The following is a 21,420-nucleotide window of genomic DNA, read 5'->3' as shown; positions in this document are numbered from 1 at the left end:
GCTGAATTTTACAAACTGGCTCCTCAAATACAAAATGTTTTCAGTTAAACAAAAGTAAATCTCACAAGGGCAGATTTACTTTAGGCTCAGATTTCAATGTCTTGTTTAACACACCTCAAATCCAAAGCTAATCAAAGTGCAATGTGGACAGTAGACAAGAATGAATGTTCAGTTTACAAGTACATTTATTCAGAATCATTTGTAAAAGATGGACATTTCAAAAGGACTCCATTAAAATCAAGCAGTTAACAGCTAAACACATGATTTGTTTATACAGAGTTGCATCATTTCCCTGTTAAATCCCGGTATTTAAATATTGTAACATACAGATAACATATCAAAGATCTGTTCTCACACAGAAATGCCACTTCTCTTATAAAACAAAATTTTTCATTGCATACAGACATACAGGTGTAATATGAAACGCACGCCGCCCGTACTTCCACCTAGTTCCACGAGAACCCGGAGAACTTCCCTTGTACTCTCCTTTATTTTGATAAGCAGCGTGATCTTTTATTTTATGCTCGTTTTACATAAAGACAGAATAAAATATTAAAAACAGAACAAAACAGGGGGTGCTGTGGTGGCGCACGGGTAAAGCACAACCCATGTATTGAGGCCCTAGTCCTCATGCCGGTGGTCACAGGCTCGATTCCCGGCCTGGTGACATTTGCTGCATGCTTTTCCCCTCTCTCATAACCCTCTTTCCTGTCAAACTACTTTCAAATAAAAGCCACTAGAGAAAACAAAACAAAGGAATAACAGTAAAGTAATGACAGTTCATGGCATAAACGCTTCAGTTTAGATCAAATTTAAACCGTCGACACGGTTACAGTACATTTCGTCCCAAATGGGCTAAACCAGCTGCATCAACAAAACGGTAGTGGCAACCTACAGCACCATTTTGCATCTAAAAAAAAAAGCATCTCCATACAAAAGTCCATATAATCTCTATCTGGGTGCAAAAAGTGCTGCAATGAATATGCTCTCCGCGTACATTCAACTCCCGTAGTTTACACGTGCAATGTCAGGTTTATACAATGTTACTGTTTCATAAAATCAAAGTGTGAATCTTGTGCCTGCGAATTAAAGAGTTGTGATACGGTACACGGTGAATAAAGAAAACTCGACTTAACAAATGAAGACTAAACTCGTAATTGATTTGTACCCCTTAGTATAAACAAAACGTGACACTGGTCCACAAATCCAACTCGCATTCCTGAAGATTTGTGCTCTGTTGGAAACCTGCGCCGTCTGACGGAGGAGGAGATGAGATAAATGCACTCTTCCAGCAAACATCGCTTTATCTCCTGATGTATCAGAGGGACCATAAAGCTTACAACCAGGCTCAAAAGTCACTTGACCCCTACACCACATGAAGATAAACAGAGTAACATGAGAGCCTACTTCCGTGTCCTGAGCTAAAACTTTAGTTTCTGTGAGTTTCTGTGAGTTTTTGCTTCCTTTTTTTCCGTCTATTTTCTCATCAGTTGCTCCATTTTGGGGTTGACGAAAGAAAAGCCTCTAAAAGCGGACTGGTCCATGGTTGCAAGTAGCTTTTTGTCGCAGTTAGTGAGGCGGGGTTTCTCGCTGAGGAACTCCCGATCAAAGTTGCTGTAGTCGTTGGGAGATTTCTGTGGGCACAAAGGAACAAAAAAAAAAAAAAAGAGCTCCATGAGTTTCACAACAGCCGGTAATCGGGACAGATGCAGACGCAGCTGCAACACAATTAATGAAGTTCAGTAATTCAATTCAATAAGTAAAACCATTTATGTAGCTCCACTCCTAAGTGGTATGTTTCAATTAATTTTCTCAAAAAACTAAAGTAACTTGAGACATTTTTAAAAAAAAGATACAAGTTATTTCAATTCCAGAAATGTCTTGGTCAGTGTTCCTTAGCAATTGGCCTGTGGTGTCCAGGAAGCCTACGCTGCTTTAATGAACCCATGAACAATTTAGACTTTTCCATTTTTTTTTGTTTTGTCTGCATACAATGTTTTCCTTCCACTCAACTTTTCATTAACATGCTTGCAGAATTATAGACTTCTTTAGTCATGGCCTTTTGTGGCCTACCTTTCTTTTGGAGAGTGCCAGTGACTCTCTGCTGGACAACAGTGAGAATGAACAATCTTTCCAATATTTTGTAACCCATACCGCAACTATTTTGTATTGAAAATACTTCTTACAATATTCCAATTTCTAAGGAACAAATTTTTTTCCCTATCTCCTGCTTTACTGTGCACTTCTAATATACTCCCATACCACTTTGGGCTTGTAAGGTGGCTCCACTTGTCTCTTCTCCAGTGCAGACCAGTTGATTAATTGAAAGAAGCTGTGGGCTCTGATGTCACCGACCACACCCAACCTGCGACTTGGCTCTCGCACAAACAACTGAAAGAGAGACAGGAGGAAATACAACTGAATCACAAACGATAGGAATGTGGTGTGTGCGATCCTGCTCTCGACACTACTGATTATTCACCAGCTCAAGCAGGTTCCTTGATTCTTTGGTCATTTCCTTGGGGTAGTTGGGGGTATCGATCCGGATGGATTCAAACAGCTCGTCCTCACTGTCACCATGGAACGGCGACTGACCAATCAGCATCTCGTAGACGAGCACACCAAATGACCACCAGTCTACTGAGAAGGTGTACTTTTGTCCAACCAGGATCTATGAAAGAAGAGACAAGTGGAGTTGGCGTTGCGCATTTATACATGTAATAATACAAATAAAAGAACAATTAAGGTTTGACATTTAAATGAAGTAACAGAAGATATTGAGGAGACTCGGACTGACCTCGGGTGCGATGTAGTCCGGCGTTCCACAGAACGTTCCAGTTTTGTTCTCTGCGGAGATGTTCTCTTTGCACATGCCAAAATCTGCTATTTTGATGTGTCCATAACTGTCCAGCATAACATTATCCAGCTTCAAATCTCTGTAGACAAAAAGAGACACATGCACATCCAGTGAAACAGTTTTTCAATCTGCCACGCTGCAGGTTGATGGGAACACACTGGAGCAGAGTCCTACCTGTAGATGATTCCTTGTGCGTGAAGGAACTGAAGCCCTATGACGATCTCAGCAGCGTAGAACCTATGGGGGAAAATTCAAACCGTTTCACGTCGATCGAGACGGCATTGCATCTGCGAACCTCTGCGTCACAAGTTGGGTGCGTACTCACGTGGCTCTGGTGAGATCGAAGCGGCCTTTCTCCTGAATGTGAAACATCAAGTCGCCTCCGTTGAGGAACTCCATTACGAAGAAGAGGTGCTCCTGTGAAAACAAGATATAACTGTCAACTCACAAATGGGACGTGAAGAGCACAAGTGGAGGGCGTGAGGGCGGACGTTCAGATAACACAGGCTGGGTTTGTGTGGCGTTATCTAACAGGGAGCTGGGAATTGTCATTCTCGGCACCAAAACTTTGGGTTGGGCTTGGTTTTCTCAAGCAGAGAAAACCAAACGAGAGCGGATGATATGAAGTTGTGTTAATCTACTTAGTACCACATAAATAGAGGAGTAGATAGCTTAACCTGTTGAGGAAATAAAGTAAGTAGGACTGCAACAAGTGGAGAGCGGTGCGTATGCATGTGGAAAGGATCTTTTCAATCGCACATCCCAGATGATTTGCATTTGACTCACCCTGGCATAACAACAAGCGCCAAGACGGAGCGGGAAGATGCTAAGCATAAGCTAAAAGAAATGGGAAAAGTTGCACTGCTTGCTCAGCTGGTGGTCTAAAAACGAAAGCAGTAAATTCTTAACTAAAATAATATGCTGCCTCTGGCTTTAATTAAAGTACATTTTTAGGCCCCATCCAAACTCTAATTTATTCCTCATTAGCGTTTACCGTGATGCAAGTAAAGAAACCTGTTTTACCAACAGAGATGTGCAATGTTCTGCAACAGTATCAGCCTACAAGCACAAACTTTAGAGAATTGTGTGTGTTAGACCAGAATAAAGGAGTGCAAAATTGTGAAGTGGGAGGCAGCAAAGGTGTTCTTACTTTGGTCTGGAACGTGGAGTAGAGATGAGTGAGGAAAGGATTGTTCCACGCAAGGCTCAGGACTCTTTTCTCCACCATGGTGCACTCGATGTCGTCATCCATGAGCACCACATCCTTCTTCAGGGCTTTCACGGCAAAGTAGAGACCCGTCCCCTTCAGCTCTGCCAGCATCACCTGGAGGTGCGGGACATTCGTAGGTTTAATAAACACCGGGCCGTCATGTTATCCCAGGATGAAGTTGTTTAAGGACGGACACAGCAGGGCATACCTTGCCAAAGCTGCCTTTCCCCAGAACCTTATGGAGTATAAAGTTGTCCAATTTGAGATGGAGGAGCTGGGAGGTCGGGGCTGGGGTTGGGTCTTGGGCCGGGGTCGTGGCAGGCGCCGGCCTCACGCTCTTGGGTTTTTCGCCAGCTAAAAATACACATTTGGGCACTTTGAGTACATGACTATGTATGTATGTAGATACCCACGCAAATTCTGATCAAAGCATTGCAATTCAAGAATATATTTCAAAGAATAAAACAAACGACACAAGGAAGATGAAAGTCGGTGTTTAACTCTTTACCTTTAGGATCTGTAATTGAACTCCTGTCATCATAAATCCCAATTTCTGGATCATCTTCTTCCTGGGTGTCGTTTTTCTGCAGTGAACATTTTTTTTTATTTTTATTTTGGGTGAGCATCAGCACGTATTTTAAAAAACAAACAATCGAGTACAAAGCTCAACTCTCCACCCACCGTGGCAAACTGGGACAGAACTTCTGCAAACAATTTCTGGTCGACTCCACACAGATTGGCCACTTTCACCTGGCAGTAACTGTGGACGTTCATGCTGCATGCTAGATGGAGGACGAAGCGTGAGGTAGAAGTGAGGATGTTAATTGGAAGACAGATATATACAAATGAAAACAAGGAATGGTATTCACCGTCGCATTTCAGGCCCTGTTTCACGAGACCCCACAGGAGACTGCCGCAGTGGTCACAGAACGTGGGGCTCTTGTAGTTGTAGAACTTGAAGCGATGCGGCATGTTAACGTTGAAACGTTCCCTCTGGAACTGCATGAACAGAGATCAGAACGCGTCAGATGGCTGTAGGTAAAAGGTCAAAGTTAAATGCTTGTATTTTTATTGATGTGACGAATAGTGCAGATGAAGAATTTTCAAATCATTGCTGAAACCACAACATGAAAAAAAGGGAAAATATTGATAAGAGTCTCGCTGATGTTGCCAGGTCTGATGTTGACGTTTTGCTGCAAAACATTAACTCTGCTCACCAAGGTCTCAACACTATTTGCTGCTGTTCCAGTGCAGTTGTAGATGATTTTCTCAAAGCACTTCTTGTGGATGGCTGCATTGCATTCTGGGACAAACGACATGTAATGTTAAAGTTAGGATGTGAAGAAAAAAGTCTGGGTTACAAATGTCCAGAGGGTTAAAAATGTGCAAACATGAGGACATCAGCTTAGAAGCCGCTTACGTTTGCACTTGTACCCCTGTTTGTTGAGACCCCTGTATGAAAGAGAAAAAATATATTATATAAAAAATTTTAATATTTGTGGACTGAAGTGCCTGAAATGACTGTTGCACTAGGATTTGTTTGACATATTGAAAAGTGTCTGTATGGAACGGTCTCCAAATGCGACAGACCCAATAATGTGTGTGCTCGGTGGTTTTACAGGCAAAACTGAAGATAAGGGATAATAAAACTGAAAGTAGGTAAATCTAAATCCCTGTTAAAACACAGGCTGGAAAAGAACAACAGATTTCCTGTTGCTCTTTTCTAAACAGATAAAAAATGTGTGTAGATTAGACAGATGGAGGAGGAGCTTGACTCACAGATTGGTGAAGGTCCATAAATGGAGGTTTAAAGCAGGGTTAAATAAAAAAAAAAATATATAAATACATATCCCAATCTCTGGTAATGAACCTGGTCTCAAGCTGTGCAGAGTTAATAGAGGAAAAAAAACCCCTGCATGCTACAGTTTTTCATAAATCTTTTCCCAAAAATATCAGGAAAGCATTTAGAACTTTCCCTCCACTTCATAGTTATGTGCGACTTTGTGCTGGTCCATCAATCCCAATAAACTACACTGAGGTTTGTGGGCATGATTTGATGAAATAAATGCATGAAGGTCAAACAATCACAGTCAGATGTTGTTGAAGTTACAACTGTCTGCAACAGAGACTGGAAATGGTCTCACCAGAGGAACTCTCTGCATACGGAGCAGAAGGTGGGCTGGCGGAAGAACGTGGCAATAAACTCATGGTTTTTGATGCCGTGAATCTTTTGTTGCTTAACGGCTCCTCTCCTTCTGTTGAGAGTCATAACGCCTTCTGGAGGAGGAGCCTTAATCGACGGCTTGCCTGCCACAGAGAGGGAAACATCAATTTATACATTAAATCCCAAGATTAACGCGTTCATTTTGTCAACCAGAACTGCTATGAATCCTTCCTTGCCCAACGTATAGAGCAGTGGTCAAGTTATTTCACCTTTCTTTAAGCTTTTACTGCCTCACAGTTGTTGCATTTTTCTAATGTGGGCATGACCTTGTAAATACTGAGCTGGGTTTGGAGGCTCAACACAGACAAAAACTCCTCTAAATGAGCTGCTCAGAGTCAGTACAGCGGGGGTCTTTCAGAGGAGAGGGCGCAGAAGGTGTGGGAGAAGTAAACAAAGCAGACAAAAGCTGTAGAAGAGAAGAAGGGAAGGTGGGAGGATGGGAGGAGGGCAGGGGCTGACATAGGAACAATCTGAAAGAGAAGCAGCCTTACAAATGTCCTCTGGAAGAACAGAGTGACAAACAGAGATATAATCTAACTTTCTCTCAGTTTGAAGAGAGAGTTAGACTGAAAAAGCAGAAAGAAAAAACCCACTGAGCTGTTTAAGCATACATAAACAAACACCGGACTGATTTTTGGGGCACCCAGTGGAGTGGGTGGGTGGACAATGATGGAGTGTGGGGCTTGTTCCTAAAACAGGTCCAAACACTTAAATTCTACTCCCACAATACAAAACCAATTTAAAGACATCTATTTCTCCCCATTTTGCATTTTTAATGTCCTACATTTTTTTTATTTTGGCACCGTCATCCTTTCAACTTGATGATTTAGATTTCTATGGGAAGTTTATACGCCACTGATCTACAGCATCAAAAGCTTTTAGTTAAACTGTAAAATAAAGGTAAAGGTTACGGAGGGAGATATGATGTAGGAATGGAAGTAAACTTATATTTTTAAATTTGATGTTCTATTTAAAACTGATCAAAGAACCGCAACCTATTTTTTCCCTCTTATGTGTTATTATGCGTAGAATGACAAAAGAATTTTAATAATTTGCATGGGAACACAGGTGATTAAAGGTAATGTAGCATAGAAAAAATATGCATCATCCACTAACTTTAAAAGGATTAATATCAGAATGTGGAAAATCAAGAGTAATTTGATTTTTATTTAAGCCAGCAAGAATCTAACTCATTAAAAAAAATCTGTTTTTTGGACATATAGCTTTACATAGCCAAATGTAAATCTTACACAGATAATGGATTTAAGTCCCATATATCCCTGAATGCCACGTGTTTTTAAAAAGGGGAAATAAGACAGCCTATTTGCTAGCACTTTCTCCAGTAGAGGTCAACATACAACACTATACAACTCTAGACACTAGTGGATCCATGGCCACAGCATCTATGGGTAGGTGCAAGGTTACTGCAGCCCTCACACAGTCAGTCCCTGGTGGTCTAGTGGTTAGGATTCGGCGCTCTCACTGCCGCGGCCCGGGTTCGATTCCCGGTCAGGGAACTACTTTTTTGTTGTTTTTAAACCCTGTAGCCTAAAATAAATGTCACTCCAAATTCTCTTGTATACTCTCCTGTTTAAAATGTATTGTGACAAACTAAGAAACTTGTATGATCTGAGTGTCTTGGGACTTTGTAAGAAATCCATGAACACAAGCATGCAGAACACAGGAAATTTTATAGACAAATCAAAAGTTACTACAAAGGTCAAATCAGGCCAATGCAGAGTTTTATTTTTACCTATATCTGAGTCCTCCAGGAAATGCTGCAAGGAGATCTGAACTCTCCCCGAAGGATGAAGGTCCACCCAGAATTCAGTTTGGCTTTTGTTTTTCAAAGCCTTGCTGCGCTCCATCAGAGCAGACAGTCCTAAAGTGACCTTAGCCAGAGGCTCCTCAGAGCTCTTCAAGAGGATCACTTCGATGACGCGACCCTCATAGATATGAGCGTCAAAAGTGGACTTCCACTGAAGATACATGGTGGGCTTCTTTTGAACCAAGGTCTTTCCTCGCTCTGTGGAAAAACAGGAAAATCATAGGAAAGTCACGCATGAGTACAAATACTCAAAACTACAATTGCATGCACGTACATTTGGACATACCTGTACTGACGGATTCTTTAATCCTGACGGCACAAGTCGGCGTGCCATCCATGGGGGGGAGAGCGCCCATGTCATAACCAAGCAGGGTAAATCGTAGAAAGGGTGCCATGGTGACCTCTCACCCCGGACTCCTGGAGAAACAACAAACCGTCAATCAGAGCACGTCTTTATCTAACAGTTAAGCTCAAAATCATTCATACTCCAGGCAGATTTAACATCACAGTGGACCCTCAGTAAGTAGCTTAAAACAGTAATAGTGCCCTATTTTAATAGTTCAAACACCAAGCACACCTTAATATGCTTTAGTACACAAACTGGAAACCGTCTTGGCATTTTCGAGAAGCTAACATCCATGGTATTCCTCATTTCTGCCAATAAGTGGCAAGAAAAATGAGTGGCCACTTCATAAACACCAGCCAACGGCATGTCAAGTGGCTTTCCGCCTAGGCAGCTTCTCAAGCTGCATTTTCTTTCATTTAAATGGGGTCTTAAAAAAAAAAAAAGTCATAAAAAATATATATTTCTTGGGCGTTCCAAAACACAGGGCCCTGGGCTGAGTCCTGAAAACTCCTTCTGAAGTCTGGCCATCAAAATTTGATGAAAGCTTACAAAAAGGTCAAAGCTCGCAGGTTTCATCTGAGAAAAAATATATTAAATCAACGTTGTAGAACCAGTTATAGTATGAGACATGAGAAATATACTGAGACAGTCTGTCTGTTAGGTTGCATTATTCTTTCTAATTAAGCCACCATTCATCCTTCATAGGATGATAATGTTCCCTTGTTTTCATGCTACATTTATCACCAATCGACTGAACCAGTACATTCTGTCATGAACGTACACGCCTCCCTCTTAGACTAAAAGTAATCCAGGTGCTATTTTAAGCCCTCGGCTGGACAGAGATCTTGTTTTGCTCCACTGAGGTGAACAAAGTATTTAGTTGAACATTTTCTTTACTGCTTTTAAAAAGCTTTGAGAGGTGACGGAAATTCCCACTTTGACAGGTTCTACTGCTAACCACAATCGTCAGTAAAAAGAAAAACTCAAATCCAGCCACAATGTACACATCTCAAGCAGCAGTGTGTCTTTTTTATAATGTGTGTTGAATGAATAATAGTAATAACAACAAAGACTTTGTAAAATCTAGGGCAGATTTCTTACAGAAGCTGGCTAATGATCTGTAAGTTCAGTGAAACAACCATTACGTGTCAACAGCGGTCTCCAAGCTGTTCATTAAGTCTTAACCTCCTCAAAAGAAAAAAAGGTCCAGCATTACTCAGCAGCCAAACTATGCAGTACTGCTGCATCCAGGTTTTAAGCACGTGAAATATTCAGTTTATTGTTAGACAAGTAAGATGCTAATATAAAGTGGTTAAGAACTTGTTTGTCATGTCTCTTTTAGTAGGCTAGAAAATTACTTGAATACTTTCCAATTCTCCACAAACAGAAATATGCTTTAGTAGCAATTAGTGCCTTTGACACAAAATATGTGTCGTCAAAAATCATCCCCAGCCTCAGACCACTTACATCTGCAAATGCGCCTTTTTAGGCAGAGGGAGTGGAAAAACTGAGCAAATGTAATTGCAAAAAGGAGTGGGTAGAGGAAAGGCCAAACGAGAAGCAAAAAAAAAAAAAAAAAAAAAAAAAATCACTGGAGGGTAGATTAGGGCACATAAAAAGGTCCGTTAAGCCAGCAAAAAAGACACACTGAAAATATGCAGCGATACTTCATAAAATTAGGTCACATGCTCTTGGAAAAATAAAACACCTGATATCATAGGTCGACAGAAAATGCTGGTAAGGGTGTTGAGATTAAACAGAAATCTTGTCACATGAGCTTTTGAGAAGTTTCCTCAAAATAATTTGCTGCGAGTAAAAGTTGTCAAAGTGAAAACAGTGGTTTTAGGCTAACAAAGAATGCTAATTGGCCTTGTTAATAAAGTATCCACATTTTCCAGATTGTTCATCTGGCAACATTTTTGTTGCCCTACAGAAAAAAAAACGCTGTCAGAGAGAAGACACAGATGTTTTTGTCCCCGGTGGGAATATCGGGATGAGCTAACCATTAGCTGCCACCAACTACAAGCTACTTCACTGTTTTACAGGCAATCTGAAACCTTTTACTGTAAATCTACTATATACTTTGATCAAACCTGAACCTGATAAGGCAGAAAGATTCCTTAAAACCGCGTTAATTTATGATACCTTCATTTCATACGTGAAGACATTTTGTAAACGTTTTACAAACACCTTAAAAAAACAATTCCTATATGGACTCATTGAAGCTGTTCTAAATTATACTACACCAATTACAAATTACAGATTTATGAAAGGTTTACCAAACAATCTTGTTAAAACCTCAACAATGTTTATCATCTTTGTTAGCTTGATGTGTCATTATAAACCTCTGGAAGAAAATAGAATAACTATAAAAATATTACAGAATAATTCATATATACATTTCAAGAACTGACATTGTTTTAGCATTACTTCTTTTAAATGGGCAAAACTCAGAATGTTGTTCTTATTGGCACAGAAATCAATTAGAAACAAGGCTGTACTTTTCCATGACAGGGACCGCATTAAAGACAACGCAACTGTGGAGCCAGAAGTACGTAACTGTGTACAATAGGTAGATTAAAATCAAAGTCATGCACAGAGGATGCATCATTAACAAGTCCCGTAATTCACAGGGCTTGAGTTGTTGAAAAATGGCCCGCAGGAGGAAGAAGAGATCAAGCAGGTCTAACAGGCTCGGGAGATCCCGGTGAGCTAGCACAGCATCAGCAGAGGTTATCTTCGTTTTAGAAATCAAAATAAACAGGCTGCTAAATGACCACTAGACGTGCTGACGTTTGTAAGATGAACAGTTTAGTTACACTGCGTCAATCTGGCAGAATAGAAAAATTTTCCCCAGGCTGTTACATAATTGACCACTGGTATGAAAATATCTTCCAGGTACACGCTGTGAGTCAGACAATTGCTGTCTAATCATGCTGTCATCGCTCGGCTACTGGAACATTACAATTTTTTTTTATATATATTTGAAGTGTGAGCTGCACCTTTAATGTTTTGACAGGATGCTCACAGGTTTCAGTGAGTCAGCGTGAATCTTGTCAGGTCAGTGAAACTGTCCCACTTCAACACAGTCATTCGTAATATTGTCAATATTACCTGAACTTTTTCCTCCAACTCCAACTACATATGGAAAAACAAGATCGTTACTGCAGTTATTGAAGCCTGTTGACTCAACACAGAGGTATCTGAGCACCAAAGGAAAAAAACAATCTCCATCTTGCCTGCCTTCCTTTCAGAGGTCTGACATCATTATTGTGATGGATTAATGAGCAACTAAACTGCAACAGAGGGTTGATAAACACAAATGTCGAATCATACGTGTGAAAACTTGCTGTGGTTGAAGGCATGCGTTACAGTTCGTATTTGATTAGTTGATTTATTTTTACTCCTTTTAGGTTAAAGGTGGGGGCCACACTACGCTTTGGGGGAAAATCTGCAGCAGTTGGGGCCCAAAAATGTGTCGGTGTGAGAGGAAGTGAAGAGGGGAACTGACCCGACACAAGTCACAGTCAGACAAACATGTTTGAATCTTTTTTAGGCAAAGCTGGACCCAGTTGGGTAATGTGAACTAAACTACAAATGTGCAACGCTGACAGCCAATGAAAAGGAGAGGCTGAAATATGCCTCAGGGTCCAGCTAACTTTTTTATTATTATTATTATTTGTAACCATAAGTGCACGATAGCAGTGGATATAAAACCAACAGAAGGAGCAGAAATTCTCAGATGTTCAAGATAAAACCAGTAAAAAATTAAACGGCACTATTGAAATAAATCAAACAGTTCACACATTGAATGTAAAGATAACGGGACTTAAAATAACAAATTTATATTTCTAATTTAAATATTTGCCATACAGGATATTTATCATAAATCCACTATGTTTTGAGTGACCCACCCAAAACATGACGTCATTGCTTGTTCACTGGCTTTCCCACACCAGTGTATTACAGGCCTGGTGGGCCACCAGGCTTTACTTGCCTCCCCACCAGGCTGAGCGTTGTTTGTTTATTTTGAACAGGGTTTTTTGAATTGGATTAAGCTAGGTTTATAGATGACGCATTTAACTGGGCATGCACCAATTGGACTGTCCTCTACGCCTGCATGTTGGCCTCACACAGAAATATTTCCAAATTATGATGCCTCCTCGTGTACCTCCAAATTATTGTTAAATAAAATTTATTTGATAGTGAATTGACAGAAAGGTGGGTAATGAGAGAAGGGGAAAGACATGCGGCAAAGGTCAACAGACCGGGAATCGAACCTGCGACGGCTGCGTCAAGGACTAAGGCCTCCTTATGCGGGCTGTGCTTAACCCCCACACCGCCACAGCAACCCGAATGTTTGTAACTTTTTTAACACAAAAACACAGTGGGCTGCTAGGGGACTGCCCTAGCGTTGCTACCACTTAGCAGGTCTTCTGGGGCAAAACCCTGGAACATTAAAGTCCAAACTCAAGGAACCTCGTACCCATCAATAAATGCTCTGAACTTTCACATTGTTTATTAAATGCATTATATTTTATTCTCCATCTCTTTCACTTTATAGGGGAGTGGAACAAGAAAAACACGTTCGAAGTCTAAGAATACCTTCTGTTATTGCCAAGCAGTGGTTCGTTTGTTCCTGTAAACTCTCACCCTCTTGAGATGAGCGTAGTTTTAAGTGTGCAATCCCAAGTACTTTAGTTGTGAAGCAGAAACCAGCCTGTTAGTGTGAACACCTAGCTAAATCTGTGATGACTACATGTAAAACTGTTGACTTTTTAAATTCTGATTCAGATAGATTGTTAAAGAAGTTTAATTTCTCGATAACTTCAACATGACATTTATTTCCATGCCATAAATATACCTAAATCTCACTTTGTTTAAAAAAAATTTATTAAAACCCCACTACATTTAAATATATATATATATATATATATATATAATTGCTCACTCCTGCTGCAACCAGACAGCAGCCACTACTTCACCCTAACTGTTTTTTCTGCAGGACAGCTGTGAAATGCAACTCTGCTGTATTAAGAAAACTACAAGAATATCCAAACAGCACAAACCCTAAAATGAACATCGCTTCATCAGTTGTTGCCAAAACTATATCCGACAACACGTACAGCCAGAATCTTCAATAAACTGACATTTTGCTCAAGTGATGAGCTAATTATTGCTTTGTTTTATACCAACTTGTTTCATTCAACTTGCTGTATATTCCAGGTAATTGTATTTTGACAAAAAAAAAAGTTCTTGTGTGAATTTTCCTTTGTCTGTTTTTCCTATTAAAACGTGTTTTGATATGAACATATTGAAAATGTAATGAGAAGTGTCTCAGCTGTGTTGTGTTCATCCTTCTTCCCAACACCAAGAGGTGTTCACCAAGGCAAAGCAGGTCACATGACCAACCTGAAGCAACCCACACCGTCTCTTTCACTTTCCATAGTGAAAATGTTTTCAAACCGTGAAACACGGCTATTATTGTGAGAGAAAACACCGTTTCATTAGATTTTTAAAATGTGCATATAGAGTTTTACAAGCCTTGAATACCAAAATAGGCTGTGATTCTTAAAAATTCACTCACTGATGCATGTCCGACAAAAATCCCAGTCGACAGCCAATATCAGGACTGGAGTTTTGCCAGGGACACAGATCAGATTAAAATGTCTTGATTGGGACATCGCTTTAACTTTAACATCTGCCACATTTCCTGGACAAACAACTTTGCTTTTCTCCTTGTCTAACAAAGGATAAAATACGTGAGGATGTTGCAAAGATTGGATAACATTGAAAAATAAAAACTGCACAAAAAAAACCTTTGAAGGCAATAAAAGTGGCCAAGGTTATAAAGCATAAGATGTACTTTAAATAAAAATTGCAATACATCAAATGTTTTTTTTGTTTTTTTTTAATAGTACTCGAAACTCACTGAAAGAGGACAGCTGTAACTGTAATTGAAAACATTTTTTTATTTCTTTTATCACATGTTTCGGATGTTGAAGATGCCAGTAAGGTTCAGCAAGTTCCCACACGTATAGTAAGTCACAGCAGGAAATATCTGAGATACGGTCAAATGAAACGCTTTCTCGGATTGTACCTTCCCGGACAAGCAAACCCGTCTTTCCACATTGTGTTCCTTCTTCAGGGCCTTTAACAAGGCAGAAAAAAATTAATTAAAGACAGAGTGTTAAACAGGGTTCACGACAGAAGAAGACCAGCCTGTTTGGTCTGTTTGGAGAGAACCGCAGCTGAACGCATTAACCCAACGCCTCACCTGAGTCAGCACAAACACTGATTATTTAGCGTCTCCACTAGTGGCTGTTATCTGTTACTATATCACTCAAATGAACAAGTTTTTATGCCGTGTATTGGTTTTATTTCCAGACAAGCTTTAAACAGGGCTATGCCATTCATGCAGACGGAAAGCGGGAAGAGATTCTAAAAATTTTACTTGTTAAATTATTTTCTGACTTTTTGGTGCGTAGTAGTTACTGGTATTACTTGCAGAAAACATCAAGAGTTTTTACAATTAAATGACTTTATATGTACAAATGACGCGTTAAGTTGAACACGTCACAAACAAACTGGAGCAAGATGTTTGGAGCGGAATAAAAAGTGGCATAATTAGGTTGACTGCTAAGGTTTATATTTATGTGCCAATTTCTTTAACTAAGAACAAATTGGAAAGAGTCCAAATGTTTTTCCAAAAGTCACAAACTTGTTAATCTATTTTTTTTTTTTTAAGATGTCATTGCTGGGGATAAAAGAAAATGATTTAATATTGTAATATTTTCTGAGCCTGCCAGATCTGCAACTAGAGGTAAATACTGAAAGTGTAATTTATTGTCCTTAAGCTAAAACAGATTTTTTTTTGTAGAGGTGGCCAAGAGTTCAGTACAACTGGACATATTGTGGACGCATGGACAGAGGCTGGACAGCAGAGATATTAGCCAAGCAGAGCTTAGCATAAAAGAAAAAAAAAAAGTACTTTCGCTTACAGCTGGAAGAACACAAGCGCCTGCTTTGTTTTTGTTTTGTTGTTGACCGTCGCCTTGGCAACGTGCCCAAGTTTACCTGGACATACTTGCAATGCAAGCAGGTAACATTCTTCCGTTTATGAAACAAACCCACGGGTCAGCTGTGAAACCTGAAGGCCAATCTTCTGACGAATGTCTGAGCACAAACTTCATGCTTTCATGAACGTATTGGAGATCACCGCCAACCGCCAGGGAAAGATTACGTTCCCATGACGCACTGGCAGGTGGACATTCAGCTGAATTCATTTTCACACTAATAAATAAATATCTAAAGATGCAAATAAGACCAATGGCAATGAAAATAAGAGGATTTCTTGACCAAAAGCTTAACCAGGCCAAACTCATAGAGAATGTGGTCACAATCTGCCAAATTAATACATCTGGTCTTTATGAATAGAAACAAGGTGCATTTTTTTGTAATTTTTTTTAAATTCAAGGATTTTGAAGTGAGGATCAATTAAAAAGTTAACATCCTACATCCTAGTCACTAAGTTAGATGAATTGTTCAGTCTGGGTGGTTAGCTACACAGAGCCAGACACTTATTTAAAGACGCAGTACCAGCAGAGGGTGAGTATATTTTTTAAGTAATTTAAACCACTGTGCTATTTTTGATTTACTCAACTTTCAAATCAAGCAGCAACTATTTACATGTTTTGTTCTCGGAATTTGTTTAACACAGGAAGACCGTTGTAGGGCTACGGCCTCCTACTCCATTTCCAATCATCAGCTTCTGTCTAAATGACCAACAATAGCAAACATGACTGTTATGAGACAATGTTCACATAAACCACAACGTCTACAAGATCAGAGTTGGTTTTGTTTTAGTCATGCGTCTCCTCTCAGAGTTGCCATTAGCATGAGGATTCATAATAAATGAAGATGCTAAGCTAGGTTTATACTATGAATCCTAACCATTTAACAGAAACTCACTTCAAAAATTCAGAACAGTCTCTGGGAGAGGGGGGTTTCTATGCTTTTCCAGTGTCATGATTTTTCTTTTTTTCATTCCTGGTCATGTAAGTAAAGTCTTTTTACAAACATTTACTTCATTCTCAAATCTTTCTGAGATATTGTGTCGTATTAATGTCTTTCTTAAAAGTATACCAGCCTATTTATGTGCATAAACAGGAACTAAACAAAAAAGTTTTTTAGTTCAATTTAGTAGTGACTGGCATGAAGGCTATAGTTTTTCCCCTAACAAAAGGTTAATATCAAAACTGCACCAGACCACACACAGATAAACAGTGATCAGGTTATATTGGGATGCAAAACGTTAGAGATGAGGAGATGCGTCTCTTGACAAACGGGGTCAAGAGGTTGCATCTCCTCCCCGTTGCTCTCCTGCTTCTCCCACCGACTTCTGAAATCATGTCAGACCCGCTGCACAAACGAGGAAAGGATCCTGCCTCCATGTGAGATTCTGAACATCCGCATTTGCTCCGCGTGCATTAAACGGGGGGTATCCATTTCTGCCTCGCTCACAGTTCACAAAGGCTTAGTTAAGCCTGACAAAACAGCCTCTCTGAGCCAGAGGAGTCAAACAGGATGCCAGGCTGTGAGGAGGAGCGGCTGCTTGGGACAAAGAGACGAGCAGTGACAAAAGCACAAAGGCATGTGATGAGCAAAGCCATCAGCGCCCAGAACTGATTCTGCAAATAATTGAAACACAAGTACGTGTTTGCCTTTGCGTGCAATTAAGAGCAGATGTCTTATTAACAAAGTTTAATAGAATATCGCGGCATTGCTTAGTTCTTGTATTGTCGTTAGGCTTTGAAATGCTGAATATGATTTTTCTCAGGTATTAGGGAAGTGCTAGCCTTAAATCCAAAAGTAAATGAGTGTTACACCATTATCTTTGTTTAGCCATCAAAACATGCCTCTAAGCTTTATTAGCAACACTTAAAGTTTGTGCTTTTAAAGAAATATGATTCTTTTTATTTTCCATGTATTTAATGAATGGGAGGGGGGCATCTGATTTTTGACAATTTGTGATGATTACCGATCAGATTTGATAACTAGAGAAATCCAAGTAATTCCAGAATAATTTTTTAAAAAAAATGTGACCTCTATAAATGAACATGTTTTCTGTTGCGGTTCTTTGAAAAGAACAAAAAAAAATGGAAAGAAATCAGAGAAAGCCTCATTTGTGCATCTCTACTTTAACAAAACTAACAGCTAGATATGATGTCATTTCTCTCAAATGTAGCAGAACATGACAGGGGAAAAAAAAGATCATTTGTAACAGTAACAAGCAACAGAAGCAGGAGTAACACAAGTAACACCAGTTATAGTTGAGGAGCTTGATCCCGTCCTGCATGTTGAAATGACCTTAGGCAAGATACTAAACCCCAATCTGCCTCTAAGGCATTCAGAGGCTCTGCACCTGTTCTCACTGCCCATCATCAGAACAGCCTGTAAGAATAGGTCTGTGCAGGTGTAATGCAGTCCCATCTCTAATTGAGGTGATTTCATTGTATTTGTACAAATACAAAATTCAGCTTTATTTTTTCCAAGACGTGACTACGTTCAGTGGTTCTTGTTAAATAGTTCAACATCCATGCGACCACAGCCTCTCCTGTTTGCATGCGCCACCATTATGTGGTCGGTACAGAAAAAAGCACCTCCTGTCTGAGCAGATGTCTCTGCTGTACCCTCCAAGCAGACCACAATGCCCCCAAGCCCATATTGACACAGCAGTTACTGTGGGCAGATAATGTTACCTGTGCTCCAAAGCTGCGCCGCCTCAACAAAAAAAAAAAACAAAAAAAACACAACTGCAGACTGGGTGACTCAAGACTTTTGCAACCAGTGGAGGGAACATTTCAAAACATGGTCATGTGCTCAGAGTCAGCGTGGGTCCAGTGAATCGGAAGATGCTGAGGTTTCAGAAGGTCAAACGAAGACGGTTCCTTTAAAGCCTCGCATTTTCACTTTACAGACGACTAAACGCTGCTTTTATTGATAGGATGTGTGTGCCTTCAAGGCAGGCACCTTTGATATCTCATAATTATAGACTTTAGTCTCAGCTGTGCACAACATAAACAGACCCATTGCCAGGTTGAAGCCACGGTAACCAGAGGTGACCGATTGATGTTTTTCAGGTCTAGGATAAGGTAGGATGAAAATCAACAGGATCGGGAGAAGGAAAAAAAACATAATAGTAATAGACATAATAGTCCTTGAGATGAGGCTTTCTATCCAAACTTAACCAAATTATTTTGAAACGGTCCTCTTGCGCTTCATTTTAAAAATAAAGAGTTGAAATTTTAAAAGTTATTGAACAAGACAAGGGCTGACTATTGGAGTCAAGTTTGAATTTTTAGGCTTTAAAAACATTTAAGTGAGAAAGTATTAGGTTGAGGCACAAGCAATAACTCTCACCCACCTGTTCCTGCACACTGCCCATCAGCTGACTGAAAAAAAAGACTGCTACTCATTTCACTCCCTTGCAAGCAGAAAATAAATAAATTAAATTATTTAGAATAATTTCCTGCTGGGGTGAAAAATAAAATACATCTTGAGCATCCTGGTTAAATAAAAAATATTATTATTAAGAAATGCTGCACTTATTTTTATAGAGAAGAAAATGCATATCTGGTTTTATGTGTCATAATAATAATACAGCACAGCAATATGTATGTAATAATATGATTTTAGTAGTGGTGGTAATGCTACTGTTCTGTTTTGCATAAAGTCCTTACTCCATGTTGTTTGTTTTGTGTACATTCTGATTATTTTTACCCAAATGAAAGAGGTCGAGGGTATAAACTGCTAAATCTAAAGAGTTTTTTTTTTTTTTTTTTTTACCAAAATACAGTCATTTTTTAAGGGGAGTTTCTATGTTTCAGCTCGAGTTTTTCATGTGAAATAGACAAATAGACAGCGCTACCAGGACAAACGACATCTCACCACAGAAATGTTTGACTTTGTGTCGATGTCACGTGATTTATTACAGTCTAAACACGAAAAGTTAACGAACCAGCACAGCGAGAAGAACTGAGAGAGAAATAGTGCTCTACTTGCCACGTTTTGTTTCGCTATGAAGCAGAGAAAGAACAATCTCTGAACAAAAAACTGTCCCACATAAACACAGGAAAGTTGAAACCCGCTTTACAACAAGGAAGCAAGCACAGGTGGATACTGTTGTCCCGATAATCAAAACACCGACTTTTAAGTTCTACTAAAGACGGGGGAAATGTTCAGTAACTCACCTCTCTCTTCTCGAACTGTAGACCGACTTTCTTAGTCTTGAACTTCTACCAAATTTAGACTTTTAATGAACGCTCTTCCCGAAATTCCCCGTCTTATTTAGCCTGCCTATGAGGAAGTGCCTCAAATCGCTGCTGTTCTTTCAGGATCCTTAGAGGTTCTGACTGCCAGCTCGTGCCGCCGCGGCTCCTTAGGAAGGAGCGCGCGGCGTGTGACGTCAGCCAGGTGAATTCCCGAGACTCGAGACGCGCTGGCGAGCACACTCAATGCATGGAAGGTCAGAGGCGGCGAAACAAGTTCCCAGTTCGCTTGTCTTTGACATGTGCTGGTCGTTTTCTGTCACACCTTGGTGGGTTTGAGGTACTGTATGGAGTCACCTGCCACAAGATGTTTAATACCATCCCTGTACAACATTTTGATAACCAATAAGTTATTAATAATCTTATTCACATTCTCAAGTAAGCAAATTTCATTTCATTTTTATTTATTTATTTCGAACAGACATTAAAAACAGTCAAAAAAGAACAAGAAAACAAAATAGAATGAGACAAACTTAAGAAATAAAATGTAAAACAAATTATTTTGCCCATGTGACATGCAATTTTATATTTTCTGTTCGAAAAGGAGCAGGTAGAAGATACATCTTATAATATCCTGCCCCTTTCATACTTGTCAATGTATTATCAATTAACTTTCAGAACATCAACAAGAGACAACTTGTTTCCATTTTTCATTGTTTAACTATGTACAATTATTTTAAGTAGGCTACTATTTATATAATCATTTACATTATAAACTATTAAACATGTTATATAGCATATTTTGAAATGAGTTCTGCTTTAATCAATTTTTTAAATTGGTTTACATTTGTAATTTTTTTAATCTCATCATTCAATCCATTCCAAACATTTAAGTTATACAACGGAAATAAATTCTATTTACCTTGATGAATTTCATATTATTTGGGTCTGATCTGTGGTAGCCAATTCAACTGGCTCAAGTCATGGTGAGATAGATCCACAGGAAGTCACAATAGGGTATTTAAATATACTATCTCCAAAATTAAAGCACAGTGGACCATTCCTGTACAACAAAAATTCATTATACAGCATATCACTTATTTGCTTATTTTCTTCATCGAGCAACTCAGTAATAAAAAGCAAAACGAACGCTTTGAAAGCTGAAATACATACGGTAAGCACAATATGACGTGACACACCATGACCTGGTTACATTACAAACCAGCCACCAGGGGGTAATAAAGAAGACTGTAGTGCATATTAATGCATATTATGTTACATTTATAAGGTTTTTAGAAGGGTTCTCGTGTATTTCCTGATTTTGTCTACTTGCGGATGGTTGTGGTTCCTGACTCCCACAAACACCAGGGGTCCACTGTTAACCTTCTAATCAAAACAATCCACTAGATAGTGCTTCAGATAAGTGGGTCCAAAATAAGTTATTTGCGAGAGCAAAATGTATTTATGAGTGGACAATTGTAGCAGTTAAAACCTTGCTCATTTTTCATATAAGTCATGCAAAAACATCATGTATGCAAAGCGACACATTCTTTGTGTGTTAACACTGTGACAAATCAAAAATTATTATGGAGAAGCAAACCTATTTGTCATATCTTGTCTATTGAGGCCATCCTGCAACATGTAGATTCATCTCTCCTCCAACACACCTGGATGCAGAAAGTATG

At 39.4% G+C, this 21,420-nt stretch overlaps 1 protein-coding gene and 1 non-coding gene across 2 annotated transcripts; one reads left to right on the top strand and one right to left on the bottom strand.

Moving 5' to 3' along the window:
* Positions 1–167: 167 nt before the first annotated feature.
* prkcdb (protein kinase C, delta b) lies at positions 168–19,949 on the bottom strand. The gene is made up of 17 exons (XM_008409585.3): positions 19,718–19,949; positions 8,406–8,536; positions 8,045–8,317; positions 6,212–6,374; positions 5,488–5,519; positions 5,285–5,370; positions 4,937–5,066; positions 4,749–4,849; positions 4,576–4,651; positions 4,276–4,421; positions 4,008–4,181; positions 3,183–3,274; positions 3,032–3,094; positions 2,798–2,936; positions 2,483–2,671; positions 2,263–2,391; positions 168–1,634 (listed from the first exon to the last, which is right to left on the bottom strand). Exons 2-17 carry the CDS (start codon positions 8,512–8,514, stop codon positions 1,476–1,478), a joined length of 2,061 nt encoding a protein of 686 aa, XP_008407807.1. The 5' UTR covers positions 8,515–8,536; positions 19,718–19,949; the 3' UTR covers positions 168–1,475.
* trnae-cuc (transfer RNA glutamic acid (anticodon CUC)) lies at positions 7,737–7,808 on the top strand. The gene has a single exon. It is a non-coding gene; the product is annotated as a tRNA-Glu (tRNA).
* Positions 19,950–21,420: the final 1,471 nt, after the last annotated feature.

This window comes from Poecilia reticulata, chromosome 5 (genome assembly GCF_904066995.2).
Source record: "Poecilia reticulata chromosome 5, P_reticulata-male-v2, whole genome shotgun sequence".
Classification (NCBI taxonomy): Eukaryota; Metazoa; Chordata; class Actinopteri; order Cyprinodontiformes; family Poeciliidae; genus Poecilia; species Poecilia reticulata.
Note: the sequence above shows the minus strand (reverse complement) of the source record. Positions and strands in the feature narration are given on the sequence as shown.

Bases quoted from the DNA above. Each gene is read 5' to 3' on its own strand.
- prkcdb (XM_008409585.3), bottom strand. From the start codon at position 8,514: ATGGCACCCTTTCTACGATTTACCCTGCTTGGTTATGACATGGGCGCT. The intron at 5,067-5,284 runs GTGAGCAGAGTT...CTGTTCATGCAG, and splicing joins CAAATAGTGTTGAGACCTTG to TTCCAGAGGGAACGTTTCAA. The intron at 1,635-2,262 runs GTATGGGAGTAT...TTGTGCCCACAG, and splicing joins CACCTTACAAGCCCAAAGTG to AAATCTCCCAACGACTACAG.